General features: G+C 37.0%; 1 protein-coding gene across 1 annotated transcript in view; it reads right to left on the minus strand.

The window, feature by feature from the left end:
- LOC122815307 (deleted in malignant brain tumors 1 protein-like) overlaps window positions 1-26,479 on the minus strand; it is a 567,314-nt gene that overhangs the window by 324,243 nt on the left and 216,592 nt on the right. Inside the window, 4 exon segments of the mRNA XM_044087692.1 lie at window positions 1,758-2,069; window positions 8,247-8,255; window positions 9,126-9,137; window positions 14,549-14,854. Coding sequence (XP_043943627.1) covers window positions 1,758-2,069; window positions 8,247-8,255; window positions 9,126-9,137; window positions 14,549-14,854 — 639 coding nt within the window.

Raw genomic sequence — 26,479 nt, forward strand, 5'->3', positions numbered from 1 at the left:
AATACCTTGGATACCAAGGTATATAGGAAATTTCCCCAGTATAATTATATCTTGCATGCTACCAGCTTCCACCCACAACATATAATCTAGAACATCCCAAAATCTGTTTCTAAGGGTCAGAAGGATTTGCTCCAACTCTTCAACATATGACCGCTATAAATAAGATATGAGCCATCAGTTTCAGGATAGGGGTTACAAACCAGGGGACATTAGCAGGGCGTGTCAATTTGCTTCAAGACAAGATAGGGCTAAACTATTGGAATATCAAGTACAACCACCAGACACCCAGTCTAGGATAAGATTTGTTACCACTTTTGGCAGGAATACCAAATCATTTATGCACACTATCAATAGATACTGGAACATCTTGATGGCAGAAAAAAGATTGTCTGACCATTTGGGGGATAGATGTTCTTTTTCCTTCCATAGGGGCCGCACATTGGGTTCCCTATTTAGTCATTACAGAAGGTTTGATCATAGGGGACTTCCTCCATCCAAAGGACATTCACGGGGGACAAATTGGTGGAATGTGTCCTTGTGGCCATCATTCCCATTGTTATAGGGTGAATAAAGTCAAGGAATTTACCAGCAAAAACACATCCACAGTCTTTAATATCACGTTTTTGTTAAATTGCAGCACAAGTAGTGTAATCTATTTGGCCACTTGTCCATGCTCTGCATTTTACATTGGCCAAACTTCGAGACTACTCAAATTTAGAATTGGGGAGCATATGTGTGATATAAAGAATAAAAGGCAGTCCAATGATCTCTTTAAACATACTGTAAACATAATACTGCTTCATTTAGATTTACCATAACTGATTATATATTGGGGAATTGTAGGGACAAATCTGGCTGGCATACTATTTTAAATGTCAAAGAAAAGAAATGGATAATTAAACTGGGGGGCTCCTCCTGGTCTAAATGAACATCTTTAAATTAACCAATAGGAGGTCTTTTTGCATCTGTCTGTATGTATATATTTGGTTTGGGTGTTGGGACTTTTTTCCTCACCTGTGTTGTTATATCTTTTGGCATATTAAATTGTCATACCACACTTTGTGCTGGCTCTGTCTTTTTTTGAATTTACTCCCACGTTACAAAGACATGTTTGGAGCGTTTCTCCCTGGGCCACCACTGAAAAGTGGCTTTGTTCCAAGTCAGACTTTCCAGATAAATAAATAATGCATTTTAAATGCAAACTGCTTTGAAGCTGCACATTGGCAGTTATAAAATATATTTCTATTACTCAGAAAGGAAGTCCAATTAACTTTACTGTAAGTCATAGGCAGAAAGTATAACAAGGCTTTCATTACATAAAGGATACTGACATCGTCATACTCCCATTTCAAACACTAAGACTTAAAAGACAAAGGATGAAATAATATGAGCAAAATAATTCCTTTCTTTACCGATTCAGAAAAAATATCAATACAAAATGCTGTACTTGTAGGGCCAGCTTTGAATAGCATCTTTCATTTTGCTGTATTCTGTCTGGTTAAAATAATGCATCTGATGTTTGGCTGTGGATCACAATTTAATAGAAAAAATTATAAAAAGTGACACATTATTTTAGACTTTTGTTAATTGGGTAAACCAGCTGGACACCATTGTCCTTTTTCATATACAATCCTGGAGCACTACCTTTTTAAGTGGCTGGCTGACTCTTATCGTAAACAATTGGAGGTGGAAGGAATCAAACCAAATACCACTGACTGCTAGAAATATGAATGCATCAGTTTAATTGAACACCATACAAGTACCTGTGCACTGCACTCCAGCAACTTCAGCATACGAACAGTCATGCATCGTCCATGCCCTGGATGAGCATTGTTTCAGTAAATTCTCAGTTCCTGTACAGTTCACATCATCCAGAATAAATGGTCCCATTCCTTGTCCATAGTGGGATGCCCCTGGTGCTGAAACAGCAAGTCCACATCCAAGTTCTTTGCAGACAACTTCAGCTTCCTCCATTCCCCAGCCATCATCACACACTTTGCCCCATTCATTGTAATAGTAGATCTCCACTCTGCCAGCACATGCATGAGGGCCATTTACTAGTCTTAAGTCTAGGAAGGAAAACAAGAGTATACATGAAAATGGAAGGTGAAATACTTTCTATCTTCTTTCCACTTTAATAAATACTTCTGAAAGTTGAATATCTCTTTCCTGAAAAACTGAGGACCTGTGCTATTTGTTAAGGAAAATAAGTACAAATCAGCATTGCTAATGTCTGTAAAAGAAAAGTATTTAGTATCAAATAAAACTCTATGAAATTTACAGCACAGTTTATTCATGCATCATACCATAGTCAGTTATGGTGCAACATATAGCATCAATGTTCTTAGTGCTCACAGAGCAGAAGGCTGTGGGTTCTGTCCCTATCCTAGGTGCTTGCATTTTTCATTACTGACTCTGCAGTTCAGTTTTGAGGAGTGTTATACATCAGAGTTGAATGAGACATTAAACAAGGTCCCATCTGCCTATTTTGGTGATATGATACCACAGAACTTATCAAAAAGAATAGTATAACATCCATAGCCATATTTTCCCTATCCATCACCACCTTTTTTCCCATGACATTGGGTTGTTACATCAAAAGTTACCATCATCTAAAGCCAGTATAAACCCTACTACAATTGTTCTTTCATAACACACACACACACACACACACACACACACACACACACACACACACACACACACACACACACAAACTCACACTCACACATCTTCTCACAAACAAACACTGCTGATGTCATCAACAATGAAGTGATGTCTCACACTATGAAAGCCAGACTTGTGTTGTGGCACTTGCATGTATGTATGTGTGCATTTGTGTTCAGTTAATTCACATTCAGGAGATAATTTTAGAACAGCATGTAAGACGCTCTTACTACCATCTTCTCATCACCAGACACTTCTGCTGTCATCATCTATAAAGTATTGTTTGACACTATACAAAAATCAGACTTGTGCTATTATGATTGCATTAAGTTCTGTGACCTTTAGCTAGAGAGGTAGAGGTTATAATCTCAGTGTAGTCAACTTGTGCGTGTTTCAGTTCCATTGGCTGTCATTGTTCAGATGATCTTAGAGCAGCATGTGAGACATCCTTCCTAACATCTTTGTTTTAACATACTCTTACATGGTGTCATGTGCTATAAAGTGCCAAATGAAACTACAAAATTTAGACTTGTGCCATTGTGCCATGGTGGCTGTGTTATGCAGTGCTTTCTTTAGATGGGTAGGTGGGGGTTCTAATCTCACTATAGTCAACTTGTTTGTGTTCAGTTAGCTGTCATTGTGAAGCCCATATTAGAGCAGCATGTGAGACACTCCTCCTAACATCTTCTTCTCAAAACAAAGCCACAGAAAGGGGAGATAAAGTGCCAAAAAGCAACTGGTAACTCCAAATGTCAATTAAGGCACTCCAGGAAGGAAAACATGAACATAGTTATCACACCAACCTTTATTTAGCCAACAGACATAAACACTTTATGGATATCACTGTGTATTTGTCCCACAATGAACAGACTTCATCAGATGCTTAGTAAAATCCATTAAAACAATTCCCTTTCTCCCCCCAAAAATGTAGAAACCACTAAATGAAACATACCATTAAATTATTTAATTACCCTATCATCATACACTATCTGAACAAATAGTTAAATATGTCTTTACACAACTGTCATCATATGATTGTTAATATAAGTTAATGTCCTTATTATAGAGGGCCATTCCCTAATGTAATATAAAAATATAAACTATAAATAATATTTTTCCTATAATTGTGCCTTACTATAAAAAGTACTATAAAAATTGCTATAAAAATGCAAAATCCATTTCCAATGCATCTAGTGGAGGAATATATATATATATATATATATATATATATATATATATATATATATATATATATATATATATATTTGTATACATATATTAAGAAAGTTTTCTAAAACCAATGTAAATAAAAATATTAAAAAAACTATTGTATGGGTGGATATAAAACTGAGCATAATCATATCAGCAGTAAAACCCTTTCAGTGTGTTTTGAATGACAACTTTAGCCTCTTATTAAAATGTATAAATATACTTTCCTAACCATGTCAATTCTAAAAATTGTTGAAAATATATACACCTTATTAAAATACCTACCTAAAATGAGTTACAATACTGATGGGTCTAAAATGGTGGACCAAATAATAAAGGTGCAGGAAATTAATAACTTATAAAATATATATATAAAATCACAGCTTTGTGGCTCTCATTTTAAGTATGGGGGCTAAACTGATATTTTCATTAAGGCCTGGGTGTTTGTTGGCTTCCAAGATTATTTGTCAAAATAATTCTTTATACTCAATCTTTGTCTTCTGAGGTCCTCCTCTTATGTCTATCTGTATTTCCTCTAAAATAAAAAAATATAAACATATCCCCCTATAGTTTAAAGTGTGCTTATATAGTGCATTTCTTTCATTTTAATCTGTATGTCATAATACTGTACATATATTATTTTCTTTAGTTTACATCTTTCCAATGTAAAATGCATCACAGAAGTCACATGAGGCCAAATATACCCCTACCACTGTGTTGCAGTTAGAAAAAGATTTCCCTCAATTTACTTATTTCTACTGTTTAGATGTACCTTCTCATTGTGCCAAATATAGGGGCATTGTGAACATGTCCCACATTTAAATGTCACTTTTCTTTTTTTATTGTTATTACTCCATGTGCCTTTATACTCCAATAAATCTTTTAAGTTTTGACCTTTCCTAAAAATAGTTTGTTGATCACATTACCTAAATCTATTAAGCCTGCAAACCTTTCCCACTTTTTTTCTATTAACTGTCTAATCACATGTGCATCACCATTATAATCAGTCACAAATGCCCTATTATATCCTTTATCCTTTCTATAACTAACTTTACCTCCTTCCACTACCCTTGGATCAGTTTTAATATTTTTTCTTCCTAGGAGGGGTGAAAACCTTTAATTTCTTCCCTTCAGTACTTCATTTATAAGATTATTTCGATAACCCCTTTCCTTAAATAGGCTTTTCCAAAATGGTACATTCTATTTGAAAATCTGTATTATCTGAAATCATTCTACTTGCCCTGACATATTGTCCCTTAATTATACTTCTTTTTTGATGGAATGGTTCCTATACACTGTAGATTTAAAGCCCATGTTTGTTTTATGAATAGTGACATCTAAATAATTTATCTTGTTGTCGGCAATATTATAAGTGGATTTCAAAAAGTCTATGGTCTTTTCGAGATACCCTATAAATTCTCTAAATTTATCTTCAGTGTCTACCAAAATAAACATATATCATCCAGGTATCTTTTATAAAGGGTCCAACATGTCTTATAACTGGAACTGAGGTTAACTTTTTGTTGTTCCCACATGGCTAAAACTATATTAGCATAAGTGGGGGCACAACTGGCCCCCATAGCTACATCTTTAACCTGTTAGAAAAATTATCTCCCAAAAAAGATATAATTGTTTTTAAATACTAGTTCAATAAGACATGTATGAAACTCATTCTGAGTGAGTCTCCCTGCCTGGATTAAAGCCTCTTCAAACCATTCCATACCGTGTCACGGGATATGACAGAAAACATGTTAACTATGTCTATAGTAACATAATTTTTTTCTATCAAATAATTCTGGTCCGACACTTTTTAAAAAATCCAGTGAATCCTTCAAAATTTCAGTTTTAATCATCCATAATGTTTTTAACTTATGATTTAAATATTTTGCCAATGTGGCAGTTTTAGACCCTTCAACAGAGATAATGGGTCTTAAGGGTGGATCCATAATGTCATTGTGTATTTTCGGTATCCCGAAGATAGAGGGGGTTTTTGGTCTATTGTTCTTTAAATAGTTGTAGGTGTCTATATTTATAAGTCCATCAATTAATAGAACATTAAGGGCTAAATCTATCTTCTTGTGAGAGACAGTAATCTTATTTTTTGACACTAATATATTTGTTGGCATCACCTAAAATGCCCATCATTTTACCTTCATATATTAATGTGTCCATCATTACTGTTTCCCCACCCTTATCAGGTCTCATCACCCTCAAATTCTTGTTAAGCCTAATCTTGTCAATTGTTTTCCTTTCTCCATTGGTAAGGTTGTTGGAAATAAACTTCCTTAGTTCTTTTTTCACTAAAGTTTCAACATTTTTATTTGAGGGTGTGAGGGGGGGGGGTTAAATGTACTTTTCTTCCTTAAAGCCTCACCACAATTATTCTGCTGATTACTGGAAAACATCTCATCTAAATTCATTTTACACACAAATAGTTTGAGATCTAAAATGACCTTGGTGAGAACACATTTCCTTTTTGGGATAAATTTAAATCCTTTAGATAGTAAATTAAATGTTCTGTTGTAAGTTCTACATTACTATAATTGAAAATATAATAATTATTATTATTATAGTTATTGTAAGTATATTTATAATTGTCCTTTAAGATCATTTCATAATGTGGCATGAAGGGGTTCTGAATATCCCTCTCTTCCTTTTGTTCCTGCTCTCCTTCCCCTTGAAATAATGTTAGTTCTACTGGGGGGATTCTTGTTTTTCAGCCTCTCCGAATTGTGGTAGAGGGGTATATTCTAAAGGGTCATTAATATTGTTCTACGTGCCTGTACCTCTCTGTTCATATCTATCTCCTTGTCTTCCCCCTCCTTCATGCCCTTGTTCATTGTTGTGTATATCATTATTACCATATCAGTTCTTATTAATTTTAGGCCCAGGATAACTCCTGTGTTCCCTATATTCTAAGATGTCCTGATCTAATTTCTTGATTTTCCTATTTTGATTTTCTTTGATTTTCCTATTGACAATAAAGGAACATTTTTCATCACTCTTGTTCCTGATGTTAAAATACTCTCTTTATCAGAATCTATAGTAAACATAAGATCATTTATGGTATGTTTAACATCCTCAATTTGTTTGTATAAAGCAGCCATTAGTTTGTCATTCTGTTTAATAATATCTCTTACTACATCCATCCCACAGCTATCAAATATCCCTACCAGTGCATTGTGAAATTCTGATCCTTTGTTGACATTATTTGGAAAGTTACAAACCCTTAACCCTTTTCGCACAATACCCAAATTTAGACATTCCTTTAAATATACATTATCATTGTTTAAAGTCTTATATTTTAACATTAAATCATAAAATCTCTTTATATTATTTTTGTATGTGTCCAAATGTGTGTCATCTCATTGTGGACACTCTATCTAAAAGAACATTTCCTAAAAAGCCATTCACTTAAATCAATTTGCTCATCACCACTGTCTAAACAGTCACCTTGTTCTTGTCTTATTAGTCCAGTTTCTGCTGTTCAGTCATCTGTTGTTTCTCCACTATTAAATCTGCTTAAAAAAATCTCAGGGATCCCCTGGCAGTCTGAAACAAATCCATTCCTGTTTGTTGAATGAGAACTCTGCTCATTCCTAGTATTGATACGTTCCACACATTAATGGATTTTACTAATCATCTGATGAAGTGTGTTCATTGTGGGATCAAAACGCAGTGATGTCATTAAATTGTTTATGTGTATTGGTTAAATAAAGGTTAGTGTGATAACTACATTTGTGTTTTCCTTCCTGGATTACCTTAATTCATGTTTGGAGTTACTGGCTTCTTCTCAAAACACACTGATTATATCATGTGCTATAAAGTACCATATGATACTATGAAAATCAGACTTGTGCCGTGTTACATGTGTTAAGTGCTGTGACCTTTAGACAGGGAGGTAGGAATTCTAATCTCACTGCAATCAACTTGTTTATGTTCAGTGAGCTGTAATTGTGGAGCCCATTTAGACCAGCATGTGAGACACTCCTCCTAACGTCTTCTTTTCAAAGCACACTGATGATATCATGTGCTATAATGTGCTTTTTGATACTATAAAAGGCAGACTTGTGCAGTGGTGCTTGTGTTAAGTACTGTGCTTTCCAGCTTCTATAACTAGATAGCTAGAGGTTCTAAATCTCACAGCAATCATCTAGAGTGTATGTTCATCCAAATAATATTTTGGAGACAATTTTACACCAAGATGCCACTGCACACCTATGTCAGACATTCCTCCAAATAACATATTCTCAGCATACAATGCTATCATCCTCTATAAAGTGCACTGTGACACTGATAAAGTCAGATATATGTGGTGGTGCAAGTCTTAAATTGTATGGAATCCAGTTTTTATACCTACACAGGTTTACTGCTCAAATCTGACCTTAGCCAACTGCTGTGTGTGTGTGTGTGTGTGTGTGTGTGTGTGTGTGTGTGTGTGTGTGTGTGTGTGTGTGTGTGTGTGTGTGTATGTGTGTGTGTGTGTGTGTGTGTGTGTGTGTGTGGTGGTATATTACGGTCATTGCATGATATTTTGAATCTCTTTTCATTTGACTATCAGTAAGAAGAACCTTTGACATAACCCCATGAATCCAACATCCCATTTTCCGTCTTCCCACATAACATCCTTTCTCAAGAAGACTGGAGGCTGTCATCATCTCAAAGATGCATAAACATATTGTGAAGCAAAATCTTTCCATTACCCTCTGCAACCCATCTCCAGGCAACTGGATGTGTGGTTATTAATTTTCTCATGATGAGTTGCACATGTCAAATATGGACAGAGGCAGTATGTAATACAAACACACACATGCACACATACCCTTACTATCTTCCTTCCTATAGGTAATGCAATTTTTGTTTAAATGCCATAATAATGACTGGAATTTTAAGTGATACTGGCCGTTACCCTACTGATGTCCTATGACCTTATGAACACTGCACATGTCAATGTTACTGTTATCTACAGTTGCTGTGTAAAGGTGTGTTTGTACGGTAGCCCTATAACAGTGTATTCCAATCTGTGATTTGAGGTACTGTACTGATGTCTGCTGCTGCCATTTGATTGCATGTTCCTTACATATAGTAATAGGCCTCATGAGAACTGTTGAGATGATGTGATGCTATGTATGCTGTTTCCTTACTAAGACATGTTTTTATAGTGGAGTATACAAACATTCTAGCCAGTTGTCATTCAACCATCACAGTAACACTTGCAGTATAGCACAGGTGTGCATGTGTATACCTACCATCATTAATTGCTCTGTGAGATACATCAATATAACATCATACTGATGACATGGGCACATATGTCTTGTTTCATCCACATGTAATGCCGTTATATACACAAATATATAAGTAGTCCAGCTTCAACTGCAACCTTTGTGAATTCATTGTATGTGTAATTGCATTGCTTTTCACAAGGATTATAAAGGTGTTCCCCAGCAACATTGCATGACTATCAGCATTTGTGTCAGTAACTGTTCTGCATGAGCCACATCCACCTCATTTGTAATGCGTCTATATATGGTATAAAGGCACTCACATACAGCTTTATAGTGAAATACATATATGCATATGATGTACAATTAATGTAATTATGTGACACAGGTAGGGTTGTATGACATGTGTGAAGACTTCCACTGTGTGACATGTGAGGCATACCCAACATTATATATGTCTCAAATCATTTTTAAAGAAATACAAAATGATATGAAGAAAACATAACTAAGCACAGAGCTGTTTGTGGATGGCACCACACATGCCATAGGAAGTAGACAATCTGCTAGCTGACAGATGTGGATCAAAATTCACCCCTCTGTCCACACTGGACATCACCCAAAATATACATGCAAACATTACTCAGCTTATTTCTCATGAGAGTAACTCATCTGTGCACTGTCTAAAGCTAAAAACACAGCAACAATGAGCCCTGACAACATCCCAAGTTACCTTTTCAATAACTTGCTGTGACGAAAGGAGATACTGCCAGCCCAGTTATCTGGAATTTTGTAAATAATTATATGTCATTTGTGAATATCAACATGATTCATATAAGATGCTTGTGTTACAACTGTATTAGAACTGTATGTCCTGTGTATATCAAACTTGTTTGTACAGACATGTGTGTTGAGAAAGGTTTTCGCAAAGTGCTTGAAATGTATCTACAGGGTGCCCTACTGGAATAGAACAGAAATGTACATGCACTAATGTAACTCTTTCAATGTTTATATTTTAGCAGTGGAAACTGGAATACAGTAAGGTTAACTTCAGTCCAACAAAACTTCAGGAAAATAGCTGAAATTAAATTACTTTATGGCTACCCAATAAACGATGATATATATCAGTTTCAATGCAGCAAGATGACACAATGTCTAAAACTAGGGAGCATTCTGTATTGTCTATAAGGTGAAATAATTACTAGTCTTGAAATGTGAAGGGATGTAGTTGTTTTATGACTTCCAGCATCTGCCAAAGATCTGAGGTCTATGTAGTTTTATAGGTAGTTGCTAAGTACTGCCAGATTCCAGAAGTGGGGTTTCACCTGGGATAGAGTCACATGACAACAAATGATGTTATTCTGCAAGCTATCCCAACAGTAATATTTGAGATATTAATTTGAGAACTCTCTGAGTAACACAGCATTCTGTATTCTGCTTTTGACCTGAAAACAACTAGAAGATCCATTCACCACATCTGCCTTGCTCTTAAGTAAGTTAACTAGGGTATAATAATTCTCTTAGATACAGTCAGGAATATATCAGAATGTAGTTTAGATATTTTTTTCATTTATTTGAGACTATCCTGAAATGTTGTTTTAAATATTTCCTGTGATTTTGAACCGTGATGTCACTGTAAATATATTTTTAGTATTGTCTTGTTCTTTTATTATTTATTATTAAATATATTTAAACCTTTCATTGTGGTGGATCTGTCTAGAGATATTTAAGTTTTGAGAGTACTTGCATATTTATTTGGCAATACTGTATACGCCAGTCCTAATAGCCTTGCTCATGGTCAAACTACCATTTCTATTAATATTAATATTACACAGCAAGATTGGACACCTTTTGTGAAGGGCCTTAAAGCAGCTGATAAGAGTTGGCTGGTGGCAGTGATGACTGCCTTATAGTCTAGGCAAAAGGGGGCATAGCTAGTAAACCTGTGCCAGCCTTTTTCAGGTGTGTGTGTGAGCCACACGTGTGTGTTTGTGTGTGTGTGCAAATCAAAGCTCAAAGAGTGTGTGTCCCCTAGGAGGGCAGGAACACGAACCACTGGTTTGACAGAGAGGGTGCTGAGGGTCTTGGCTTGGCCACTCAGCTGAGATCTCAACTCTATAGCTGTGCCAGTGGGGAGTCTTACTAGGGATCTGGAGAAAGAGGGAGAATCCAGCCCCGGACTGACTGTGGTCTCTGTGTGCTTTTAAGGGAAATTGCACTTGTTGCAAAGAGCTGCACCTGGAAATACTGTGTGTGTACCTGTTATCCTCCTGGTGTACATCCCCTACTGGTGCCAGTGATGAGGACTGAGCCTCCGTAACTACTGGTCCAGTGGTGGGTCATCATACTTGTAACCTGACCTAACAGACACACTTGGATCCCTACTTAACCTCAGCCTCCAGAGAGGCTATGTTTTGGAAGAAGGGTTTACAGCAACAGTCATCCACCTGACTTAGGTGAAACCATCGTCTGAGAATTATAGACCCATAAGCCACTCACCTCATGTGCAAGGCAATAAAAGGAATCTTCATGGACCTTATCAAAAAGGACACAGATAATCTCACGACTGTGTACCCAACTAATTTTTGATTCCTTAAGGATACATCAAGTCTGTTTGTTAAATTATGTTTGACTTCTTCAAGAAGGTCACCAAGGGCATGGATGAGGGAAAGACTATGCATCCTGCTTAATTCGACCTTACCGGGGCATATGACAGAAATCCACACTCAGGTATTACAGATAAATTGTCTCAACTGGCCATAAACACATATGTCACAAGGTGGGTAATGAAATGGATCACCAAAAGGACATGTACTGTTGAAGTGTGTGAATTCACCACTATTAAGATGCCAGTGACCAGGACAGTACCACAGGGTTTTGCACTATCCCCTTTTCTGTTTGGTATTTACTTCCCAGTAGTCAAGACAAACTTAGGCATCCTTTGTCTTACCAGCTTTGTGGATGACTGCAAAATACGGACAGTCATGGAATCCACAAGCAATATTGATATACTACAGAAGCTATTAATCCACAAAAATGATTTGTGCCAGAGCCATGGAAACACACTAATGAGCACAAAAGAATAATTGCTCCCTTTTGAAAACCAAATACTCAAGTGAATTACAATATAGAGAGCACACTTGTATCAGTACACCCAGTGGTATGTGATCTGGGTACTTAATTACATAGTAATCAGAACATCAACCACGATGTATCCACAGTGATGACAAATCCCTTGTATGTAGCACAACTCATAAGTATTGGCAGGCCATTCACATCAAAGAACATTATAATGCCACTGTGCTCAGCCCTCATCATACCATTAATTGAGTACAATGCACCCTTTTGCATATACATCACCATACATCTGCAACAGCTGGAGCAACCGCAGAGTTTTTGCACAATGAAGGTAAATGGTGTAAACAACAAGTCATAAGCAGAAAGATTTAAAAACCAATCACTGTATTACATCTGCAACAAACTACTAAGGCATCAATCTGTGTCTGGCCTACAGGACACCCTACAATCTGTACTTGATGGAACTGTTACCCATTAATGCAAACTGCACAAGGGTCACTTGTTCCAGGGATATTAACCTAGCTTCTGACATGATAGGTCATGTTGGAGAGATAGATACATCTCTCAGACACTATCCCTTCTCTGGAGCATGCTTGCCATATACATAAAGCAAAGGCCTTTCCTGAGCCTCTTCAAGTGCATCATATATAAATGGATGTTTAATCAAGACTGTACTCCTGGTGTTGTGCCCATGTCCCTCATGGATAGAGGTATATGGTATTAAATAACATAGCATAGGTACATCCCTGTGTGAACATTGTCTATATAGCTATTGAAAATTGTGCAAGTCAGGTTAAATATGGCTAGGCCTTTATGGGATCTTGGGACATTAGTCAAGTACTCTCCTATTCACCTAAAAACTATGAAGTTCAATTGTATCCTAGGTACAGCTACACTGTGACTGTACAGTGTCACGTACATACTAGTACAGCACATTAGTATTACCACTTTATAGTTTGCATAAAGACATGTGCATGCATTTCAGGATTTCATAGTAGTATAATGTTTCCATGGCAATGTCAGGGTGACAATGATTGTGTGGCACATGTCTTGGGTTTGACATGTGCTGATGGAAAGTGTGCTCCATATATTGTTTGGTATGTGAATAATATAACAGTGAGAGCTTTCTCATTGAAGGTTGACTTTGCAGTGCAGGAGTTTCTATGCACGAGCATAATTGATACATTGTCATGAGTCTCACACATAGTGCTGTACCATTCATTATTGTGGATCACTTCTGAGTTCACACATCAGTTGCAGATGCTGCAGACAGCATCGATTGCTATTACATGTGTCAGATGCATGTAATACACAGCTGGGTGTAGGAAATCCACTCATACTAGTGTTGTTTTTAAGTGGTGTTACCCATATGCCCAATATCTATGTCATCCAGGGATACTTTATTCAAGTGTAACACTTTTGGCACAGTGGGGTCCCATACCTTGTCATCCATATGTAAGTATTCTTTGTGATGCATAGCCATTAGAAGTTGACAGTGCAGACTTCCCTTCAAGGTGTTCTGCAAGATGCATGTGTGATTTTCTGTAATGTACCTAGTAAATACACACTCACTGACAACATTGATGGCATGAGTTATAATCTTGAAGGTGTAGATTGTGGCTTATGTATCATGCAAACCTCTCAGCTGGACAGGATTTCCCCTAACTTAACTTACAGGTCTAACTGTCTTGCTCTTAACACCTCAAAAAGTTGCCATTTTTGAGGAAGGTGTGTTGAATTCCCCTTATACATTACTGAGAAATAAATACAATTATACAAGTTCCTGCAGAACATGTATAATATCTTACCATCACATATTTTATGTCAGTGTCACAGATAAATGGTGGTATTATTTTAAAATTGTCCATGATTGTTGCTGCTTCTGTCTAATGTTGTTCATGGGCCTGTTTCTATGTGTCCCTGATTGGTTGAGATCTAAGCTGACAGTTATATTCAAGTAGCTCATTTTGTACACCTTCACATTATGCACATACTCTTATTGTATATTTCATCATTGCTAAATTTCCTTTCCAGTGATCATGTCAGGATGTTTATATCGCAATCAATCATCTTCATTGTATATATATATATATATATAGCAATGCTGAGATTGTTCTTCAATGGAAAAAAAGGGTGAATTATTCAATTCATATTGTTTCTTGATCTCACACATAGAAAAAAAATTGAGTAATGTACAATTATCTGACTTTTGATCAGCTGCACTGACATTTTTTTGGTGTGATGATCACAATATTTTATGAACTCAGTAGCACCCATATAAATAAATATGTAACCTGATATGCAGAAATATAAAATAAATGTTATTAGCTTTACTAATATGACTGTATCAGTTTAAATGAAAACCAAGAAAGTACCGCTGCACTGAACTCCAGCATCCTTACTATGGTCACAGTTATGCACTTTCCATGGACTGAATGTGCACTGTTTCAGTGAGGACTCAGATCCTGTACAGTTCACATAATCCAGCATTATTGGTCCAGTTCCTTGTCCATAGTGAGCTGTCCCTGGTGCTGAAACAGGATCACGACATCCTAGTTCTCTACAGACAACAGCAGCTTCCTCCATTCCCCAGTTATAATCACACACTGTGGCCCATTTATTGTCATGATAGAGCTCAAGTCTTCCAGCACATGGATGAGGGCCATTTACTAGTCGTACTTCTAGGAGCAAAGAAAGAAAATATATGATAATAGTAGATAAAAGCATGACTGACTTCTTGTTATTTACAGTAAATTCTTTTGAAAGTTGGACACATGTTTCTTGTCAAGTGAACTAGCTGTCCAAAATAAATATATAAATCAACATTTGCAATAGCTGACAAACTGTTAAATAAACTCCTGTGGATTCATTGCAGAGAAAGAGGGAAAATGTTTTTAACACAGATATAGGCACTTTACTCCAAGTGTGTGTGTGTGTGTGTGTGTGTGTGTGTGTGTGTGTGTGTGTGTGTGTGTGTGTGTGTGTGTGTGTGTGTGTGTCTGTACTTGTGTGTTACTGTGATCTTGTGGATCTTAAGGGAGATCATGTAACAGCACACACTGTGGGTGTACACATGGCAGCATGGATGTAACTGTGATATTATAGATTCTATCAGACCTAATGCAGCATGACACACTAAGAACACACAAGAGTGAGAATATCACCATGTTCCTGTGGAACATAACAGGCATGATACTGCAGGACATATGAGAATGTGGATGTCACTGTGATATTATGGATCCTACCTGATATCATATTGCAGGACACAATGGGGGATGCACATGGGAGTGTGGATGTCATTGTGATGTTATGGATCTTAACAGACAGGACATTAGAGGACACAGTGGAGTTGCACATGGAAGCAGGGATATCATTGCGTTGTTGTAGATCTTAAAAGACATTATATAGTAGGATACACTGAGGTGCATATAGGACAGTGATAAAATCAGTAAAAGGAGAGAAGGATTGCTGGAATTGAATTCATACTCAAGTCTTGGTAAGTACCTTCACAAGGTGGACCCCGTTTTTCATAAAATCTCACCAAGACGACACTGATATATAGACTGTGTTTTATATAGCATATATTGTGGAAAGAAGCAGGTCAAAAACTAAAGAAGATAGCTGGGTGTATAAGTCTCAGAATAAAAAAGTGCCCTATGCTGGTAGGTGCACTGGTACAAGGACTGGAAAAAATGACAGTGTACAATCCTCAAGACATGGAAATATTCCTATAATGGAGCTAGGCCAGGCCCAGGGCGAGGATGGTGCCCTTGTTGTAGAAGGAAGTAGTAGTCCACAAAAATCACAAAAACTGATAGGCCAAAAAAAAAAGCCATAATGACAATAGAGTGGACTATTGAGGATAAGAAAGAAATTATGCGCTGTTACTATTAAGGAAGAAGCCCAGAATTTCCAGACAAAAGATATATGAAAATATTAAGGGAGAAATTAGAGGAAAGAAAAAATACTTCCACAAGAAAAACTGTCAGAAGCTTCAAATAAAACGTTGTGTTCATTAATACAGCATATCCATGAAAAACACTATGTAGACCAAGAAACTTTGTGCTGTTTGAAAAAAGAAGTGACTGAGGAAGTGAGAAAATTTAAACAACAAAACTTAAAGACCTTTGAAGGGTATAAAAAAGAAATATGGACATGGGAAAGAGCTCTGATATGATGAAATATTTATGCAAAGGAGAAAGCCAAATTAATCAACTCATAAAAGCAGCCCCAAAGATAAAGAGAAATACAAGAAAAGGCATCCAGATATGGAAAATTTCACAATAAAAAATATCACAAAGAGGGAATGTAAAACAGAAGATTAGTCAAGTAGAAGTTAACAAAAATAGAAGCCAACATTATGGAATATTTGCAAAGTGAAGGATTCAGTGTAGAAAGTCTAACACATGTCACATCACAGCATGATGGAACAACTAGTCCGCAAAGTAAGGAGAAGCAAGAGGATCAGCAGACATCTGAAGAAGAAATATGGACATGGGAAAGAAAAAGAGATTTAATATGGTGCAATATTTATGCAAAGGAAAAAGCAAAACTAACCAATACAAAAAAAGCAGCACCAAATATATTTGAAGAGAAATACAGGCAAAGACATCTGGATATGGAAAATTTTAAAATATTAAAAATAAGAAAACAGAGGAAAAGTAAAAAAGGGGATTAGTAATGAATAAGTTAAAGAAATAGAAATTGAGGTTATGGAGTACTTGAAAAGTGAAGGGTTTAGTGTAGAAAATTTAACCCAGATAACAACACAACAGGACAGACTAATGGATACCCAAATTAAGGAGAAACCAGTGGAGCAGGAAGCATCTAATCAGTTCACATATGAAGGTACTTTGGAACTTTGGAGCCTCCCATAGGAAACCAGTACAAAGTTACTGCCATAATCTTACAATCTGGGCAATGTTCAACTACTATTTTATCATGTTTAGTGATTGTGTTTTGGATATGCTACAGTTTACCAAGTCAAATAAATAGCTACTAGTTCAACAGAGGTGGGAAAAATCAAGCTCAAAAACATTTGTGCCTCAGAAGGAAGAAAGAAAAAATATCATTAAAGTAAACTTAAAAACAGAAAGATTAATATAACAATGCAGCTGAGGTGAAATTGTGCAGAAATATTTGTGCCTCAGTAGAAACAGAAAAATAAATATCATTTACCCAAATTAAAGAACAGAGCATTGGACTTTGTCAGGTTTTAAAGACAGATTGCTCTGAGACTTCAGTCTCATGCAGTATTAAAACATAATTTCTGTGCTGAATTATGGAATGATATCACATACATCTGGTTATCTGGCTTCTGGTTCCCACACTACCCCCCTTTACTAAAAATGAACTGGAATCTCACACATATGTGTTACCACACACACAGACAGAGCTTTGCTAAGAAGTGTTATAGCATCTGGATCTATGTTCTGTTAGAGCTTTTCTCCCTGGGCCTCCACTGAAAACTGGCTCTTTAAGGCCCAGTGGACTTTCCCAGTAAAGAAATGCAATAAATAAATAAATAAATAAATAAATAAAACAATCTCAAACTTTCACCCTTCCAGATTAGCAATTAGTTCACTGCTAAATACAATATAGAAAGCTTCCTAGTACAGACTTTTTGTCTCTGGCTGCCTTGAGAACTGTAGATACAATATTTATGGCCTAAATTAAGTAATTTAATTTCAGGATAAACATCCAAAATAAAGCACATAGGAACCAGCAATACAAAGCCACCAACACAAGGTAGAAGGAGCAAAAAAAGTCTATTTTATTTTATTTCCTTAATTTCCGGATATTTACCAAAGTTAACTTGACTGAGATTAACCTCTTCTTTTCCAGTATCCTTTGTTACAATATATTCATTTCAACAGTTACAATATAGTCTGAAATACATTATTGGTACATTTTCTAACACAAGCAGCTTTACAAATACATTTTCAACACAAGAACCTGTAAAAATCAGTTTGATACACAAATGCCACATAATTCTTTACAAAACTCCAGCCAGCTTATGTTGACATATGTTACACATCCACTGCCCTACTTCTACTGGCATAGCAGGCAATACCTCACATCCTCACATATTCTATTCTATTTTCATTGCTCATTGATCTCTCTCTCTCTCTCTCTCTCTCTCTCTCTCTCTCTCTTTCTCTCTCTCTCTCCTGTGTTACCCAGTTGCATTTATTCATGCAGTAGAGAATGTCATGGAGTGTTTCCCAAACACCCATATCTTGGTTCATGTCCCTCATACAGGTAAGGAGAAATTAACTCTTGATTCTGGTTTGTAGTGTTGGTATTTGAAAAGGTCACTTGGAATACTTCCTATGTGGCCCTATTTCACCTCATATTTTTGGTCTGCTCCTCATAAAAATTGTCATACCTCTCAATTGTCCCTGATTTTTTACTCTAATTTTTGTTTTGTTGTTCATACAATTTGCGTTTTTTTCTGGAAAATTGTTAATGATTACATTCACAAAATAATCATCTACTTGAGTCTGTCAAGAAATATCCAAACACCCTGATTTGGGGTGACTTTAACTACCCATCCATTAACTGGTATGTCCTTTGCAGCCCGACTGGAAAAACTCCGGCTGTACTCAGTGGCATATCGCTTACTCAGAGGTGATCTCTGCCTGATTTACAAAGCCATGCCCAACTCAGAATTGATGGACATGCTCCACCTAAAGAAATCCAAGTCACTGCGAGCCACTCGTTCTAGTGAGCTAAACCTCGCCACAACAATAAATAGAACATGCTGGAGGGATAGAGTCCTGTCACCAAGACTCCCCATGCTTTGGAACAAAATTCCTAACTACATTAGGCAGAGCCCCTCACTAACACTCTTCAAGAGAAACCTTGACAAGTGGATGGGTAACAGAAAATACACCCCTGGGATCACTTCATTGGCTCTTCTTGACAGAGACTCAGTTAATTAATCAATGGGGCGGCGAAAGCTGACACACTCTGGCTAGGCTTATAAATGCCCTCAGGCAGATAGCCTAGTACCTACCTATGAACCCCAAATGGCTACACGTATAACCCATTAGAGTTGCCATATGGAAAACATTACCAAGGTTTGTTAGGTATAGTAAAGAAAAAAACTGCAAGAAATACCCAGCCAAACTATGTTTTTCACTGTGTGATACTTTAAATCTCCTGTAATGGTGGTCCATTGGATATATGTGAATGATCTCTTAAAGGCATCAATTGTTTCAGCTACATGTTTTGTGAATGTCCATAACTTTTTTTTTTTTTACTTTTTACACCTTTAGTGTTAAATTCATGCCAATAAAGTCAAACCCCACTAGCTGTGAGCATGCATGTTTTGGCCTTTTTAATGACCTCATCAGCAGAGCAAACTAAGTGGATAGTTTGACTATACATCAGAAATGCAGGGTCTTTAATCCTAGCTGATGTCCATAAATATTGAGGTACCTGCAAATTACCCCAACTAACATCCAGACCAAAAGGCAAACAGGTCATATAGGCAAACCATTCAGTACAAACTACAAGAACAACCTAGACAGTGAAGGACATCAAGTGTTTCAGCTACATGGCTTCTGAATGTCCGTGATGTTTTTACTTTTTAAGTCTTTATGGTTATATCCAAAAGAATAAAGTCAAACCCCACTAAAAGCAACTAAAGAAGATAGGAAAACCCCATTTAAAAGTGAGATAATACATTTTACCTACATGTAGGACATGCTAGAAATTGCTGTGCCAGTAGATAAGCAACATATTAAAGAGCAGAGGATATGCAACAGAAGATATGTATAATAAAAGGCCAGAGTCAGAACGTTTAAAACAGGGTGGTCATTCTTGCTGCTATAGCCAGACAGGAAGCTGACATAAGTGCCAGTAGTATCACAGAATAAGATTCCTGCTGTTCAAACAGACAAGTCTTTGTCAAAAAGGCCATATATGAAATGTAGTGCATGGACTGTCATGATTACAGTCCAATATCATGAAAAAGACAACCTAGATGAATGCCAGTATTGTGCAAGGCCTGATGTTAACAGTGCTTTTGAACAGAGCTTAACCACTGTTAAGTACCTTTCTAAGTGCTGTTAATATCAGGTGAGATGTTAGGTACTTAGCATTAACAATACTCACTAAGGGCTTTACTGGCTTTCAAAGTCAGTAAAACACTTTGCATGTCTTTTTTTATGGCAAGTAGTTGTATATTGAGTAGATAAAACTCGATGCAATGCAAAGAAATGTGAAATGGGTTTCCGATCTTAACCACCCATTCACTCTCAAGGTAATCTTCTTGGAATCCATGTCTCAAAAATAATGTGGTTAGGATCGGTGACCCAATCAATATCATCTATGTAGAAAAATTCATACTGATGAGTAGAGTTTTGTTGTGAGCTACCAGGTAAAACAGATTTAATGCAGCATCATACTAAAGCTCTGCACTGAGGGAAGAGGGTAAATCTTAAACTAAATAAAACATGAGTAGCCATAACAAAAACAGCAATCAAAAAAGTTAAAAACATCCAAAAAAAAGTTATTGGTGAGTCCTAAATGGAACTGAACAGATCAGTTGTGTTGGTCACTGATATAGATTGTTTCATACAATTTTGTAATGACTTTCAAAAAAACAAATGTTATATCCACATTTGATATATATCCATAGAAAGATTAGACAAAGCAAAGTTTATGACCACTTTAAATACAATCAAAGTTACTGGTGATTTTCTTTACTCCTGAAAGCATGGAGGGGACAGCACTGTCCACCTATTAAGACCTTTTTCATTACACAGTCTTATCCTTTGGACTTCACTGAGCTTCTACCACTGTTCAAATGCCAAGGCATGATGTTCTTAGACCTCACAGCAAGCATACAGCTGTGTATCTTGATGATGAAGTCAATTACTGAGAAGATTTAGATTCAATGTTACCAAAATTACAAACTGTGCTGGACTGTTTAAGATATGCAGGACTTACAGTAACAGCTGCAAACATAAGTATGGTATGACAAAAGGCACATGTGACATGCATATAACGTGAATGGGAGATGGATAGTCAGATCCCAAACAGACATAGAGGCTGTCAATAACTGGAGATATGTAGTGTGAATCATCAGGTGGAAGCATTTTTAGACACAGCAGGCTACTGTAGAAAGTCCTTATACAACTTTTGTACTATATGCTATCCTCTGATAAACCTTACAAAATGTAAGGCCACTGGCACACTATAGCAGTGGCATTTTGAGAGCCACTCAGGGCCCATGCCTTCAGGGGACCCCTTGGGCTGACCAGCAAGCATAACTAAATTACTTTTTTAAAAACTAAAACCATGCATCCACTGCAATTCTGCACATCTGTTCCCCTTGCTGGTACTGAAAGAAAAAAAGCAGGTGTGAGCAATGTCTCAGATGTTGCTGCTTTAAACTTTTTTTTTATTATTATGTGTGTGCAAGAGGAAATAATCCAGCACCAAATATGAGAGCTGAAAGACTTGCCTACTAGGAGGGAAATAAAGCACATTCTGCATTACTCACTAGGATTCTTCCATTTATTTACATACGGAGATAGAGAGAGTGAGAGATACTGCGAGCCATGTTCAGTGAGAGAGGCAATGGATATGCTTTTTTTCTTTTTGATTTTCCTGTAGATCTTTGAGGAATTTAGTAATTTAATAATGTCTGGCTTTAGAGGATGTATGTTGGTACAAAACTTTAGCTTTATTAATTTTTAAATGAATAAAGAGTAATATTTAAAAAGTGTCCCTGATTTTGGGCTTGTGTCCCTCCACCAAGTATTTTTGGTTTTATCACTATTTCTTAATTAAAAAAGATGAGAAAGTGGTTATTAGTACTGCTGTGGATGGAAGAAACATGCTCTGTTTATTTGCTCACTTTAAAACCTGAAATTAAAGGCGGGTGAGAATTTGTGTGAAATAAACTGGGGGTATTATTTATTTTTTAATTTGGTGGCAGTCAACCAGATGGGGAATATCTGTTCTGAATCGGGAGAGCATCCCGTGTTCATTCATTCAGTTCAAAATCTGGTATTAGAGGCTGTTGTGGGTTTTTGTAAAATAGTATGGACTATTTGTCTTTTTTAATAAGCTTACATTCAGTTTGATAGGAGGAGGCTAACTATTTTGTGGATGTCACCCTCATTTGCTCAGTTTAAAGTCAGGTATTAAGGGCAGGTGCGGATTTGCATGAAATAAACAAGAATGCTTATAATTTTTTTAACATATTGGCCATCGACCAGATGAGGTGGGGACCAACTACACTATTGAGAAAAGCAACCTGCCCGGTTGATTCATTCTGTTTAAAACTTACTTGGCATTAAGGGCTGGAGTGAATTTATGTGAAATATTTTTAAAGTGTTAATAATCAGCCCAAGAGAGTGAGCTCATGGATTTGTGGCCAGAAGGAACTTCTCCTCCTCATTTGTCCAGTTTAAACATCTGGCATTAAGGGCTGGGCTGATGTGGATTTATGCAATGTAAACTGGAATATTTATCTTTTGTGTGCGTTTTTTTAATAGGCTGGCAATCAGATCGAGGAGAGGTATGTCTAGATGTTTTCTTGATGAGAACAGCTTGCTTTCAGTTTTGCAGTTTAAAGTCTGGAGATTAAGGCTGGTGTGCATTGGTGTCAAATAAGCAGGAATGATTACTATTTTTTTTAATACAGGAATAATTACTATTTTTTAATACAGTGGCAGGTAATCATAAACAAGAGTGGTAGCTGTGATGTGGATAAACAAATCTTGCCCTCTTTATTTCTTTAAAGTCTAGCATTAAAAGCTCATGTGTATTTGTGTGAAATAAAGTGCAGTATTTCCTTTTTTTAATTTGTTGACAGCCAACCAGATTGGAGGAAGGATAGCTGTGGAAGAATGTGACTTGCCCTCTTCAGCTTCTCTGTTTAAAGTCTTGTATTAAGGGCTAAGGCATTTGTGTGAATTAAGCCGGAATATTTATAATTTTTAAATGCTGGCAGGCAACCTGATTGGGGGGGGGGGGGTAGCTGCACTGTGGATGAAACTAAACTGCCTTCTTCATTTACAGAATTTAAAGTCTACTATTAAGGCAAACCTGTAATTGTGCGATATAAACTAAACTGGTCACTCCTTCTGTGAAACAAAATTGAAACCACCCATCATTTCACATAATGTCTTTGGCTTCACCTAATGTTTTGCCTGCAACTTTTCTTCTTGATTGCCCAGCGTACAGTCTGCATTTACAGAACTAGTTTGCATTTATGAAATACTATGGTATATTTACCCTCTGAATGTTATTTATGACAACTGAAGCTGAAACTTTTCCTTGCTTTGCAGGGCATTCGTAATGTTGATAGGTTCATATGCCATTGTTGCCTCATAGTTCAGTCTCTACCTCATAAAATTGATTTTTTAGCAAACCATTCACTAGTACATCCACTAACTGGGGTAAGACCTCACTGTGGATGAAAGCAACTTATATTCTTGCTTACTTAGCTGCAATCTGACTTTGCAGGACAGATGTGCATTTGTATGAAATAGGTTCAAACACATTCCCTGGTACAGTTGGTATGAAACCATGTTGAAACTTTTCCTGATTGTTACAGAATCTCCTTGACATGGCTCATATGTTTTGGTCTGTGCCTCATAAAATTTATGGATTTATGGAATATTGTTAAGGACTGCAGTCACTAAATAATGACTAACATTTGAATTTCAGACTTCACATTATTTAGAAAATACACACTGATGAAAATACTTGTATTCTAGCAACTTTCAAATCATATAGTAAAAATTTTACTCAGTCACTGATTCTGGACCCTCAGGCCTCATTACTGTTTGGGTTTGTACTGATTCTTATTCTAAGTTGTTGAGAGGTATTTTTGTCAGTCAGAAGAGGTATACATGGAAAATTAATGTGGCTGATGGGTAGAATTTGAAAACAAAGTAACTAAACACATTGTTATTTCATCAGTTTTAACAGTCTGGCATTTATGTGAAGCAGGCTAATATACATAAACCAGTATGTTTTTCTGTGATACAAACCTGAAATACATTATTATGTCCATAATTATTATTGTTACCATAATCGGACACATGAGGCTACAATTGTTTCCAAATCAAAGGGTAAAAAGCTCATATGGACAAACTGTTCAATGAAAACTGCAAGAAAAACCCAGCCAAGTGAGAGATTTCATAGTGTGATACTTTAAACCTCATTACTGGAGGCCCATGGATATATGCAAATGACTCCTTAAGGATACATGGCGTTTCAGCTACATGGCGTATGACTGACCATTACTTTTGTACCTTTTCAGTCTTTATGGGTACATTCAGGACATTAAAAATGTCATTAGCTGTGGACTTGCATAATTGGCCTTTTTAGTGACATCATCAGCACAGCATAATTTATTTATTTATTTTTATTTTACATTTGTTGACCGGGCATACGTTAATTGTTTGGCCATACTTTAGAAACGCAGGGCTCTAAACCCAGCTGCAAAATATCACAACTAACATACAAACCAAAGGGTAAAAAGGCATACAGACAAACCACTGAAAAAACCTAGACAATGACTGTCGAGTGTGGGAATATATGTGCAGAAATAGCTTACCCTGTTGTCATGAGCAGTTAAACAGTCATTAGTATGGCTTTGCAGGATTTGTGCACTTTTGAGTAAAGCAGGTTGGAAACTTTACTGTGGCCATTGGTAGGTTATGAAGAGAGCAGTTTGAATGCTCAAATATCAGGAAAAAGAATAAAAAATGTGCATTTATACATATCCTCCCTAAAATGGGGGAGGGGGGGCATGGCATGAAAATCAGCCCAAGATAAACTTAATCTGCCAATGGGTAGGGTTTCCATACAGATACAATGGGTCTGAGCATCTGGGAGAGGGGCCATTGAGGCATACTGGCCATTGCATTCACTAATTCTGTGCTACGAATGTACTACACATTACAAGCAAAAAAGTTAGTGGTAGTATGTATACTCTGAATATTATGATCATAAATACTTGCAATAAGCCTAATTTTAATAACATGTAAGAGCTGTTGATAATAATAGAGCATATAGCCCATACATTCAGAAATGCTTGCCTCTTATAGAGAGTGACTTTCATTATAAGAGTGGAGACAGTTGGTGATCCTTAAGCAGAAGGACTTGGAGCTGCTCAAGCAATGCAGGAGCCTGACTAGTGATACTTAAGGAATGTTAGGGATCTACATGTAGATGTACTTAGTCCAACAAGACAATCTAACATCAGCTGGGGTTCCAAGGATCTACATGTGGATGTATTTACTCTAACAAGACAGTCTAACCTCAGCTGGATTCCCAGGGATCTACATGTGGATGTATGTAGTCCAACAAGACAGTCTAACCTCAGCTGCAGTTCCAGGAATCTATATGTCCATGTACTTAGTCCTACAGGACACTCTAACCTCAGCTGGAGTCCTAGGGATCTATATGTGCATGTACTTAGTCCTACAGGACAGTCTAACCTCAGCTGGATTCCCAGGGATCTACATGTGGATGTATTTAGTCCAACAAGACAGTCTAACCTCAGCTGCAGTTTCAGGGATCTATATGTGCATGTACTTAGTCCTACAGGACACTCTAACCTCAGCTGGAGTCCCAGGGATCTACATGTGGATGTATTTAGTCCTACAGGACAGTCTAACCTCAGCAGAAGTCCCAGGGATCTATATGTGCATGTACATAGTCCTACAGGACAGTCTAACCTCAGCTGGAGTACCAGGTATCTACATATGCATGTACTTAGTCCTACAAGACAGTCTAACCTCAGCTGGAGACTCAGGGATCTACATGTGGATGTACTTAGTCCTACAGGACAGTCTTACCTCAGCTGGAGACTCAGGGATCTATATGTGCATGTCCTTAGTCCTACAAGACAGTCTAACCTCAGCTGCAGTCCCAGGGTCTCTATGTACATGTACTTAGTCCTACAGGACAGTCTAACCTCAGCTGGAGACTCAGGGATCTAGATGTTAATGTATTTAGTCCTACAGGACAGTCTAACCTCAGCTGGAGTCCCAGGGATCTACATGTGAATGTATTTAGTCCTACAAGACAGTCTAACATCAGCTGGAGTGCCAGGGATCTACGTATGCATGTACTTAGTCCTACAGGACAGTCTAACCTCAGCTGGAGTACCAGGGATCTACATACGCATGTATTTAGTCCTACAAGACAGTCTAACCTCAGCCAGAGACTCAGGGATCTATATGTGCATGTACTTAGTCCTACAAGACAGTCTAACCTCAGCTGGAATATCAGGCTATAGACTGTCAGAAAATGATGTATATCCTTGAGAG

The sequence above is a fragment of the Protopterus annectens genome, chromosome 1.part1, assembly GCF_019279795.1.
Source record: "Protopterus annectens isolate FY-2018-M chromosome 1.part1, PAN1.0, whole genome shotgun sequence".
NCBI classification, from domain to species: domain Eukaryota; kingdom Metazoa; phylum Chordata; order Ceratodontiformes; family Protopteridae; genus Protopterus; species Protopterus annectens.